The 13,285-nt window shown below is 37.1% G+C and overlaps 1 protein-coding gene across 1 annotated transcript in view; it reads right to left on the bottom strand.

Annotated features, from left to right (window-relative positions):
* Positions 1 to 13,285, bottom strand: part of ebi (transducin beta like ebi) — an 87,762-nt gene that overhangs the window by 3,436 nt on the left and 71,041 nt on the right. The window contains exons 11-13 of the mRNA XM_083130453.1: positions 8,837 to 9,002; positions 6,011 to 6,112; positions 2,232 to 2,299 (exon numbers count right to left, since the gene is read on the bottom strand). Coding sequence (XP_082986579.1) covers positions 2,270 to 2,299; positions 6,011 to 6,112; positions 8,837 to 9,002 — 298 coding nt within the window. The 3' untranslated portion in view covers positions 2,232 to 2,269. The remainder of the gene's footprint in view (positions 1 to 2,231; positions 2,300 to 6,010; positions 6,113 to 8,836; positions 9,003 to 13,285) is intronic.

The following is a 13,285-nucleotide window of genomic DNA, read 5'->3' as shown; positions in this document are numbered from 1 at the left end:
CACTATTCTGAACAGAAAGGCTACTTTAGCAAAGATAGAATTCAAAAATAATTCCAGGTTTTGAAGGTGAATTTTCCAAAAATTCATGGCTAAAAATAATAAACAATTTTATAATAAGAATTAATTGGTCCTGACATTTTATGGTTCACATTTATGAACAGTTAACTGTATGCAAATGTTGCAAATTTTCATCTTTATGAAGGAAATTCATGTAAAATTCCTATCAATAATTCACATGGTAGACACCCTGTTGAAGCAAAAATCTGGTATAATTGCCATGGAACACTTATATGTTCATACAGGATTGCCATGTTTCTCTATTGACAATACATGACTCACACTGAACAGTGATATATTTTATATATTCCAATACCCATTATTTTACATATTACATTCAAAAACCATATGAGACATGCATATTTCATTTATGATGGAAATGTGAAATAACACGTTGTAATGTTCATTTTCCATGATTTTGAAAGATATGAGGTACATTTTCCTACCAAAATCTACCACAAAATAATGCAAAATGATAATTAAAACTCTTTTAAACACGAAATTTATAGTTTAATTACAGACACAACACTTTCTGAAGTCTGAATCATCCTGTGAGTTACGTAAAATCATGGAAAATTTATTAATTCTTCTGTAACAAATTGATTTGATTTGTTTTTGAGCTTTGTTGAGCATGCCTTTTCTGACACTTTTAGCTACTCATGATGCATGATGCATGATAATGCATGAAAATGATGTGATGAAACTGATGAAGCGAGTCACAAGGTACATCCATGCCCAGGTAGGGATTCAAACCCAGCACCTCTAGTGTGCTGTGCTGACCACTCTGCCACAGCAGGTTGGCTGTAGCAATTGGAGAGGTAAATATGGACTACCTTACAGAGGAATAAACATAATACTCTGATAACTACATAAACATGTTTATTTTGTGTAATAAGTTTGTTTTTTGCATCAAATTTTAGGATTATATTCATCATTTTAACACAAAAGTAATTTCATATACCACTTTTTAGACTGAAACATGTCCAGTTTTTTGTAGCGCAATCTTGACATTTTACTTTCCAGAAATATGTGGTTGAATATATAGTATAAACTTTTACAGAGCATAGACATGTAAACAACCTGGTTGGATGGGAGTTTATGTTCAATATTTTCATTGATGATCAGAGAACAACAGTTTGAATTATTACATACGTGAAGTTTTGTGTTTCCACGCTGCGAATTGGATAGTTACTTTTCGATTAATATCGAAGATTCACTGCCTTCATTCACTAAGGGTAGGGCATTTGGGACGGAGATGATAGTGCTTCACTTTCTTCTTTTGTTCCCGGACAGCAGTACTTCCACTTTCTTCCATCGGGCAGCGCTGGTGTGTGTTTCTCAGCTTGTCATCTGCTATGCTTTCTGCTGGCAGTTGTTTCGGTTTCTGTAGTCTGGTGGCGAGGGAGGGTGATGGTTCAGGGGTTGGGCTGTCCACTGAGTTGTTGCTAGGTGTGGCAAGTTTGGTGTTATTTGGGAAATTGGGGAGGGGGGGGGGTTAGGGGGCAGCATTTTTCATCTTGTGTTCTGGAATTTTTGGAAAAACGGAATGCCAGGCTTGGTGTGCCTATCCACTGTCTAGGTTCAGTGCTGGTTACTGTTGGACGACGACATGGTTTCTATAATGATGTTTTCTTTGAGGGAGCCAGTTGGGTGAAGACTGGATGTCGAGGAGATGCAGTGATGTCGCCACCAGACAAAAGAAACCAAAACCACCACTTTGCCATGCCACTGGACGACAGAAACTGAAACAACTGCCAGCAGAAAGCACAGCAGACAACACAAGCCAAGAAACACACACACCAGCGCTGCCAGATGGGAGAAAATGGAACTACCGCCACCCTGGAACAAACAAACAAGTGATGCACTACGATCTCCATCCCCGACAACATATCCTTAGTGAATGAAGGCAGTGAGCCTTCAAAATTAATCGGAAAATAACTATCCAATTCACAACGTGGAAACACAAAACTTCACGTATGTAATACTTAAACCGCGTTTCCCACATCCATGAATTTTGTCACCAGGAAAGCATAACTTCCTAGATATTTTCAGGTTTATTAAAAACTGATATACTAGTTTGCAATTATCATTAAGTGAATACTCAACTGGTAAATCAGCACATTCCTAATAAAACACGGATAAAAATATTGTAAACTGCATGAAAAGCAACTTACCTTTCTGTAATAATATGTACATAGACTTCTGAAGTTCATCACAACTTCCTCAGATCCAAAACAAAAACCTGAAATGAAAGAGAAAAATGAAGCAATACTAGTAAGTACAAGTCTACAAATATTGCAACATGCCCATTGCAAAGAAATATGTTAACTATTATTTAAAATCACTTCTCTACTTCTTATTTTAATGAATGATGATTGAAGGAATAGATGGCACAACAAAACACTATGAAACAGTCACAAATTCCAACCAAATACACACACTTCTTTACAATTGTCGTGTGAGAACCAGAGGGGCGTAACTACAATTTATAAAATTTACATGAGAGAGGAAATAATGTTTTCTAGGAACATGTGACTCCACCTTACTCCTAAGGATTAAGTGTAGATATGTTAGCTGACTCCAAATAGTGTTCTTCAAAGGAGTTGATTTAAGCAAAACTGAAAACCACATTTTTGGAGTTACGTTCCTCTCATAAGACGAAATGTGAATATCATCCGGTGACCAGACATCTCTGATGGCATAGCGGTAACACTAGAGCCTTGTAATCAAAGACATCCTGGGTTTGATCTCTAGTGGAGGGCACATTGCACAGTGGTTCGGATCCCACTTAATAAATTGTATGTACTGGAGTTGGTGTTTTAAGTTCACTTTATGCACAGTAAGGCTAATCGGGACTGGACCTACAGTTTAAAGTGGAATCCGAACCATTATGTGCCTTCACCGGGTATTGAACCTGGGACCCCTTGCTTACAGGACAATGACGCAACCACTGCGCCATCAGGGAGGGTATAAATTGTATGTCTAATCCTGATTAGCCTCTCTCGCAAAACTATTCTTGACAACATCTGGCGTTTTTACTGCTTGCAGTGCCTGGGTAATGTTCTTCAAATCACTCATACTGACCAGCAAGGAAAGGCCACAAAGTGGCTATCATTGTGCCTGCTCTTGAACATATTCTTTGGGTTGACAAAAGGAGGAAACCTGTGCAGTGATAGATTTTGGAACCACACACATCTAATCTAAAAGATTATCCAATCAGTGTGTCCACCAAAATAACAAAATCCAAAATTCTTGACTTTTTCTTGGCCTTTTTTTCCCTTTTTCTTAACATTTATTAGGTATAGTTGGAAATTATGAAAACATAAATTTTTATTCAATGAAAAAACCCTACCACAAGGTCCGTTAAGATGAAAACTGAAGCTGTACTTTAACAAGAGATTTAGACTTGCTTTAATTATTAATGCATGAAAAAATTAATGCTTCAGACTTCATCCGGGATGAGGAATGGCCACATTATTTAATATTTTTACAAAACTTGACACATACAAGAATGTAATTCTTAATAAACAAAGTTAACAAATCTTAACCACAACTCAATACAATTTTAGATTTCCAAATATTCAATTTTATCAAATACCAGTACAGGTATATAATACGAGGGCAAATCAGCAAGTCGGTTCCACTATTTTTTGCAGAGGATTGGATAATCACACCAAGGTGAACTTTTGGGTATTGAAAATGTCATCTGACCTGAGGTCATAATGAGTGATTTTGTAATGTTCCTTTGTCTCTGCTACAGATGGCAGCAGTGACAAACATGGCTACCTGTCTGATATCGTCGACGGTCGAGGAGCAGCGTTCCATGGGCGGTTCTTCTGGACTGAAGGCAAGACACCAACGGAGATTCACGCGAGGATGAAGCTGGTGTATGGGGACGACGTCCTGTGCCGCAAAGCCATTGGGAATTGGTGTCAGCAGTTCAAGGCTGGTCGCACCAGTGTCACGGACGAGGAGCGGTCCGGATGACCTGTGAACGTGTCAAAAAAATCGCTCGGTACGGCTGGGAAATCATGGAACATCCGCCATACAGTCCAGATCAGGCACCCTCTCATTATCACCTCTTCGGCCCTATGTTTTCTGGCCAGCACTTCTCGTCTGATCGTGAAGTGCAACATGCTGTGCAGCAGTGGTTGCAGCAGCAGCCGATGACGTTCTATGCCATTGGCATATCCAAATTGGTGTCACTGTGGGAAGAACAATGCATTGCCGTCGGTGGTGGATATGTAGAAAAATACGTAAGTAACGAACTGCTACTCCTGCACACCTATTGTCGTCTTGTTTGACCAATAAATTGCTGTGAAAAAGAAATCGTGGAACCGACTTATTGGTTTGCCCTCGTACCAATGTAAATTCATTATACTGTGAAGAATAGCAAAAATTCTTGCCAAAAGCATAATTTCTTGACATTTTCCTTGACTGGTAGACACCCTGCAATGGAAGTGTGAAGCCTAATGTATAGGCAACCTGCACACTGCAAATCAGTGTTGAAACTCACACGGAACAGAAATATTTTCTACGCTGGTAGAATACAGTGTTTGAAAGTAACTAGTTACTTTAAAAGTAAATGCTGTAACTGTAACGGAGTTACTTTTTTGCAATAGAAGTAATGTTTGCAACAGCTACCTTTACAGTTACTTTATGACATTTAAGTTGTTAATTTAAATGCAGGGGAAGAGATATGGTAAACCCTGTTTTCAATTATGTATCATTGTTGCATGCTAAATTTCTTCATTTCTAATCTCATTTTCTTTTGTTGTAATAATATGATATGAAGACTTATATTATGTACAACCTCTGCACCAGACAACTATGTAAGCAGGTCAACAATTAACTATTTAAAAATATAACTTTAGATGCAAAGCAGGAGCAATTGTTTCAAATGTTAAATAACTGTTTTCGCAAATGATTTTTCATTGTTGTTTGTTTCATAGTTTAGAAATAGTACAGTATGTGCTTTCAATCCCATTTTCTTTTAGGGGGGCCGGCCACCATGGCAGAGTGGTTAGCACATAATGCTACAATGCCAGGGGTCCCGGTTCGAATCCTGGCCTGGGAATGTATGTTTGTGAGTGTCCATTCATCAATTTCATCATGTCATCACTCATCCCCATCTTCGCAAATTAGCCAAAAGTGGGACAAAAAGTGAAGTAAAATAGAGGAAATCAAATTTAAAAAAATCAAATCTTTTAGGGGGACAGGGGTAACATCCTTGGAAGGGATTTTTTTTAAAAAATCTTCTGCCAGGGATAGCAATTTGTGTGGGGAGAAATCCCTGTTAATTTGCACACAGCTTATGTACATTATTCCATACATTATTTCTTTGCTTTTGAAGTGATTTTTTTTTTCTTTTTAGTTTGTTTAATCACACTATTTAATACAACATGATTTAAGTTTTGCCCTCCCCGGCAGGGAATTGAACCCCGGTCTCCCGCGTGACAGGCAGGGATACTCACCACTATACTACCGCCACCCAGGAACAAACAAAGTAGTGATGCGGTACCATCTCCGCTCCAGACGCCGTACCCTTAGTGAATGAAGACAGAGAGTCTTCGAAATTAATAGGATATAACCTTTAAATTGTGCAACGTGGAAATATGAAATTTCAAAATTTCACGTAAGTAACAAATTTAAACCAAACAATCTTGCTCCCAAGTGACCATCTTTTAGATCCAATATCTAAACTACCACTGCTCAGTTTTTCTCCTTTGAAACACTGAAGAATATCACAAAATAATTCAATGAATGTTTCTTTTAAAGTATATTTATAAAAAACACATCAAAAGTAACATATATGGTATTATTTTGTAATATGTAACTGGTTATGTGAACCTTTAAAAGAACCCTGAGGAATATGTTTTAAGGTCCAACATGCAGCTATTTTCCTCATCGGTCCTAGTAAATACATATTGGAATGAAAGTAAAGTCTACTTACGCTCCCATCTGATGCACTAGCACCCACTTTATCACCCCTGGAATTCCAACAGACTTCAAATATTCCTCCAGTGCCCTTGTAACTATGCACCAACTGCCCACTCTGCAACAACAAAATAATTAGAACATAATTTACATCTTCGTGCACGATAAAATTAGCATGCAATGTTAATTGAACATTATCCATTACTTAATGTGTCTACTTTTACCTAACCTAATGCTATGTTTCAACATAGCACCTTGTCTCTATCTCCAAGTGAACAAATATTCTGTATTCTTTTATTACCAGTGGTGAAAACTGAAAAGGTAAAATAAGAAGCACTGGGCAATGGTTAATGTCCAATTAACATCGCATGTTAATAACCAACTATTGTCACTAACATTCAGAGAAATATAAGATGTACAGGGGACCCAAAAAATATGTATATGTACTTTAATAGAATGGATAAAAGCAAGGAGGGCCAAAAGAGCTAAATAAAAAGCAAAGAAGGAGAAAGGAAACACTCACCAGACAGTGAAAAAATTCGAATTTTCGCAGTCCGTCTTTTTCCTAACACTGATGATGCAGCGATAAAGTCTGCAAAAATTCGAATTTTTTCTCTGTCTGATGAGCGTTTCCTTTCTCCTTCTTTGCTTTTTACTTTAATAGAAGTTATCTGTGGACTTTTCTTCAAAGTTGAATAGAATTACTGTAGCAATGTATGGTATTATGTCCTGGTATTATGTCCCTTCAAAATATGTTAATCATGTAACACTAGCCTGAAAATACGACAGAAACATGGATGACATTCAACACTATTTTGAAATGGAAATTTGAGAATATGTGGAGGCACTTCAGGAAGGAATTGAAATGTCTTGTGCAGCAATCCCAGTGAACACTGTGGAAAATGTTGCATGAGAAGTAGTTTGTTGAAATCTGGACAATAACAGAGTAATTGTAGAAGTCACTTCATGTATGTAAATTTAGTATTAACACAGTTATACAGTTCTTCTTATTCTTATTTTTGTTAAAGTGTGTACACATTTTTTGGGGGGCCCATCTGTACTTACGAAAAAAAAAAAAGAAACGTACCATGGAACAATCAAAGTATTTCACATAAAACAAACTTTCAGAACATTTAGACAAGATCAAGTTGAACAACTTTCCTTAATATTCTTTTCTCTTTGAAAGCTCATTACAATGTCTCAAGAGAGATTGTCTTTATCCTTTTAAGTGTATGATCTACACTAACCAGGCTGTTGGGGCAGATTGTATTATGCCATCTCTACAAATCTGAACTGTCTAAACTTGGAGTTCCTACCATTCGGTCATCTTGTTGTCTGCATGCTGTCATCGTCACACACAAGTTTCATGCAAAAATGACAACAGGCACATGAAAGTTTCTCGGAGAAGCAAGCAAGCATCCAAAGCATTGCCCGTTATCGGAAATATCTTCTCCTTTTCTGCAGTGTGTCAACCATTTGGGTATTTGTTTCTTTCTTATTTTATTTCAATAATGATCTTTAATGATTAACGATGCCCAGGCTGCGATGTGAACTCAGAACCTTCAGTGGCAAGATCTTGAGTTGACAACCCATGTTGCTTGGTCACCAAGGACATGTGGTAATTAACACATTCACTGCCGGTGATGCAAGTATGTGTAATGTGGGGTTGTAGCGTGCATCATACGTATTTCCATCTTTGAATGCTTGCCCATCAGCGGCACTGCACAGCAGGCTTTTAAGTCTTTCATGGCACATTGGTGAAGGATTCTTTGAATAGTTGTTTAGAATGTCCATGAAAGTCAGGCCTTTGCATTGAACCTTGTATTGCTCTTTACCCCACAAGTGAATGTATGGGAACTTTCGAAATTTATCATTGGACTTTCACAAGCAAACCTATAAATGTAACATTGTTTTTATATGTGATTCTGTCATGTTACATAAATATCTAACAAAGTATTGCTGGCCTCCTTGGCGGAGTAGTTAGCACAGCATGCTACAATGCTAGGGGTCTCAGGTTCGAATCCCAGCCTGAGCATGGGTGTTTGTGAGCGTCCCTTCATCAATTTAATCACATTGCCAATCATCCTCATCTTTGCGAGAAGCCAAAAGTGGCAGGAAAGCGAAGTAAAATAAACTAAATCAAAATCTAACAAATCAATATAGCCATTTTAATATATTATATTGCATTACATAATAAATAATGTAATGCAATATAATATAATTATATAATGTATGTAACACATGTGTATAATAATAACACTATTACATTGTAATATAATAATTTGTATTATTAGGAGGAACATGCAAAATAAAGAAAAATATAATATTGTGAAATACCGCACGCTGTGTAAAAATAAAAATTATCTATGTGAATAAAACATGACACATTTGCACGTCATGCGGCACAGGGTAACAAAAATTCATACTATATGCCGGTGACACACATGTGCATCATTGTAAAATTTACATGAAAATGCAAATTTACAATGTATTTTATGCTACAAATAAGCAACATTACATAACAGCACCTTAATCTGACCCTGACCAAAGTATGCCATTTTTTAGGTGGCAGCGAACGTGTTAAGGATTTCAATTTCCCTTGAAAAGGAATTCTGGTGTACAGACCAGAGCAGGTGCTGTCTTCTACACTACCGTGGATGGCAGAACCTCCAAGATATCATATATATTTAGAAACAATTACAATGCAAAAATTTGTGCAGTCAATTTGTGCGCAGCATTGCATGTATTTAGTAGCTGAGATGCTGGAAATTTGAGAATTAAGAAAAAATATATAAAATACATTTACAATTTAAGGCTTAGAAAACAAAAATGTTGCAATTACCTGCGTCGACCAAATGTGCACGCACTTATCAAAGCTGCCTGATGCCAGAAACTTTCCATCAGGTGAAAATGCAACACTGTAAACTGGTTCCGTGTGCTTCGTAAGAGTATGTATGCAAGCTCCTCTTTCAACATCCCACAACCGAACAGTTGAATCAAAGGATGCACTGTGAAAAGGAAGAAAATTAAAAAAATTAGGTACATTAACATGTTAATTCACCATTAAAATATTATGTTATATCCGGAGATGTTACATGGAGAAAGATAATCATATGCAGGGAACGGATGTATATGTAGTAAAAATGTGCTAAATATGTGAATACATATTTAGTTACTTTCAACAAAATAAGGAGTTAAATGTGCACTTAAAATCGTAAAAATTTACCTTTTTCAATAATATACAACAGTACACGAGCTACATAAAATACAGTACGCTTACATTGACATTAATTATACAACACAAAATGTGTTTTCATTTCCTGTTTCCAGAACAATGAATAACAAAATTTTGTTGTTAAGTGTTTGAATGTGGATTTCCTTCTGTTGTTTCTTAAGATGGACTTACATTGACTAAAGCTTAGTTAAATATCCCGCACGTGAGACACAAAATTATTGCTTCTGGCACTGCTGTCGGGCACACAACTAGTAGAGAGGGTCAGGTTAACAATGGGCTGCTCAATTTGGGACTCTCTTAAAACATTGCCAAAATAACGTTGCAACTGTTTTGCAAAAGCAAAAAGTTGGGAGGTGTAAAACGTCAATTTGAACTATATCAGTTTTTCGAAAGAAAATCACCAAACTCTTTTTGTCACATGGAGACATGTAGTTATTGCGCGAATACAGTGTCCACAAAGTCCTGTACCTTGAACTTTGAATAGCTGTAAGTTGGTAAAGAAATGTCGGAGATAAATACGACTTTAACACAAGAGAGCATGGTCCTTTGGCATGTTTTTGCGGTTGAAAGAAAATACACCACGTACCTGAAGAAACGCAGGAGGGGGAGGTGTATCGTGCAGGGTGGAGGAAAAAAATGAACAAAATCATATTTTTGCACCAAAACTTCTCTCAATTCCTAGTTTACGACAACTTTCTCTGAACTTTTAGTCTCTATGTACAGAAATGTCGAAAGAGGATAATTTTTTTGGGTTGCAATGTGTAGGGTGACAGAGAAATCAAATTTTATGACATCAGCAGGAAAACCTACTTCTTGCACATTTCATGGCAGTTTTCAACGCTGCGAGCATCAAATTGCACGGCACGATGCATACTGGGTATCTACACAACATGGGAAGAAAAAAGTACTGACATTGACGAATACATATTTATTTTGAAAATTGTTGGAAATTAGTAACAAACAGTAAACTCGTTACATGGGTGGCAACACTGGTCTGAACACTCTCGTCTAAAGCAAATGCTGGAAATGCCCACCCCTCTGTTCCAAGGTACATTGCAGACGACGCCGTAAGTTATGGAAGACTTTTTTCAAGACTTGTGGGCTGATGTTGTTAATGGCATGCACAATGTTTGCTTGTAGATGTTCTAATGTTTTGTGGATTGTCATGATAAACAACATCTTTTAAATAACCCCACAAGAAGTAATCTAGTGGGGAGATGTTGGGGGAACGAAGGGGCCACAAGCCCTTTCCAATCAATTTGTCGCGAAAAAATTCTCTCAAGAAAGGCATTGTTTTGCGTGATGAATGACTTGAGGCCCCATCTTGTTGAAACCATGTGTGTCTCTCATCCTCCTCTAACATCGACACAAATTCCTGCACAATGTTCATATACACAGCACTTTTCACAGTCTCGTTGAAGAAAAATGGTCCAACAATGAGGCACCATGATATCGCACACCAGACATCTATTTTCATGGAATGAAGTGGCTCCTCATGTAAAACATGGGGTTTTTAGATAGCCCATATCCTACAGTTCTGACTGTTAGCATAACCCGATAGGTGAAACCATGCTTCATCGGAAAAATAACTTTGTCAAGTTCCCTTTGAGACCTGAATGTCTGAAGACATCATCTAGCAAATCATATTCTTTTGTCCATGTTCGTAAATTTAAGTTCATGTACGACACGAACACGGTAAGCACGAAACTTTAACTTATGCAGTGCTTTATGTATGGTAGATTTAGGGATATGAGATTCTTTCGATAAACGCCGGAGTGATTTCTTAGGCAATCGAACATACTGACATTCCAAATCTTCCAAAAAATCAGCTGTAAAGGCTTCCACTTCGTGGCTTATCACACACGCTACCAGTTTCATCAAATTTGTTTTTAAGCCACAATATTGTTTTCCTATGTGGTACACTCTTGCCAGGATACCTCAATGCGAACTGTTCCTGCACCTGTTCATGACTGTTTGTTCTCAAGAAGCATTTGAGGATAAAAACACATTCTTGCAAGGTGTAACTCATTTCAAAAGATAAAGTAATAATAACTTTTAAATCAAATTAATAACAGCATTCACAGCAGCTAAAACAACGTCACTTACATACGACACAACGAACGAGCCAACAATGCAACACACAGACCAGCGCTGACCGGCTTGATCCAGTTACACAGCATGGCAGCACCACCTAGATTGGTCACCAGAGAAGTCAGTGTTGCTAACCAACAAACAGTAAAAGTAACCGTCCATACCAGATGTTACAATTTACGATCACTCGATACCAGTACTTTTTTCTTCCCATGTTGTGTAGATACCCAGTATGCATCGTGCCGTGCAATTTGATGCTTGCAGCGTCGAAAACTGCCGTGAAAATGTGCGAAAAGTAGGTTTTCCTGCTGACGTCATAAAATTTGATTTCTCTGTCACCCTACACATTGCAACCCAAAAAAATTAGCCTCTTTCGACATTTCTGTGTACGTAGAGACTAAAAGTTCAGAGAAAGTTGTCGTAAACTAGAAATTGAGAGAAGTTTTGGGGCAAAAATATGATTTTGTTCATTTTTTTCCTCCACCCTGCACGATACCCCTCCCCCTTCTGCATTTCTTCAGGTACGTGGTGTATTTTCTTTCAACCGCAAAAACATGCCAAAGGACCATGCTCTCTTGTGTTAAGTCATATTCATCTCCGATATTTCGTTACCAACTTACAGCTATTCAAAGTTCAAGGGGCAGGACTTTGTAGACACTCTGTATGAAGTATATGTTGAGAAATGTTCTGAAATATTGAAATAATACGTAAAAATAACTAAAATATGCAAAATATGAGCTAAAACCTAATATATGTACAAATATGCAAAATAAAAATGGATTTCTTTGAGTCTACATGTCATGATGTGCAAAGATAATAGAACATATAACTGATTTCAGCTTCATACATAAATATGAATTTACATATAAATCCGTTCGCTGATCATATGTATTCAAGGTAAGTAAAATATTGAACACTTTTGGAGCATTATAACTAGGGATGTGCCAAAGCCGATTACAGATGTATGAAAATCGGCCGAAATTGACACATCGGCATCGGTATCGAATTCGGCAAAAATCCGATATTTAAACCGGTACAGATTATACTAGAGTTTTTAAGTTCTAATAAGTTTTATATTCTAGTTTTGTAAAATTTATTGAAAATTTGGTTATGATTCGTCATTATTGTAGAGTTTTTGTAATAAAATTATTGCAAACTCATTCAGAGGATCAACCTAACTATAAATCTGAAATAAAACACTACATTGCTGAACCAGGATCTGCTGTTGTATTGGAAATTCAAAAAGGAATATTCAAACCTGAAGCAAGTCCTGAGAAAATACTTGGGCATACCTGCTGCATCAGTATTCAGTGATTGAGTGTTCAATGTTGCTGAACAGATTTGAGATAAGAGAAGAAGTAGGTTACTTCCTGAAGTGCTTCCAAATCTCGTGTTTCTGAAGTTGAATCTGGCAGAACAGGAATTCATTTTGCATTTCAAAGAACTGCTTGTGTACTAATGTTTAATCTCTTGAGAATCCATGTTCATCTTAAAGGTTCACATAACATTTTGTAGATGCAAATGTACATTCGCATCTCTTGAGAATATATATGTATATACATATGATATGCAATAGAAATGTACATACCAAATATATTTTTGTCATGCTCAAAATAACATCCCATTTCTGTTTAATAATCTTATGTATCGGAATCGGTTAAATATCGGCATCGGCATCGGTTCCAAAAATGATCGGTGAGTACATCGGCATCGGTAAATATTCAACTTCGTCACATCCCTAATTATAACCCTGGAATGCGTGAATGAAATGAAACCCGTACCAGACAAATGCAAGTACTAGGAGTGGACACTGCTGTAGCAATGCAGATACTGTATTTGGTTTGCCTATTCAGCAAGAAGCAGACGAAGGTATGCCATTCTTTTTGTAACCCTACAAAAAGAAATACCACACTGTGATATGATGGAATGGATCATAAGATAATGATGATTTAACTCAGGACTGGT

Source organism: Lepisma saccharinum, chromosome 10, assembly GCF_977018435.1.
Source record: "Lepisma saccharinum chromosome 10, izLepSacc3.1, whole genome shotgun sequence".
In the NCBI taxonomy this organism is placed as follows: domain Eukaryota; kingdom Metazoa; phylum Arthropoda; class Insecta; order Zygentoma; family Lepismatidae; genus Lepisma; species Lepisma saccharinum.
Note: the sequence above shows the minus strand (reverse complement) of the source record. Positions and strands in the feature narration are given on the sequence as shown.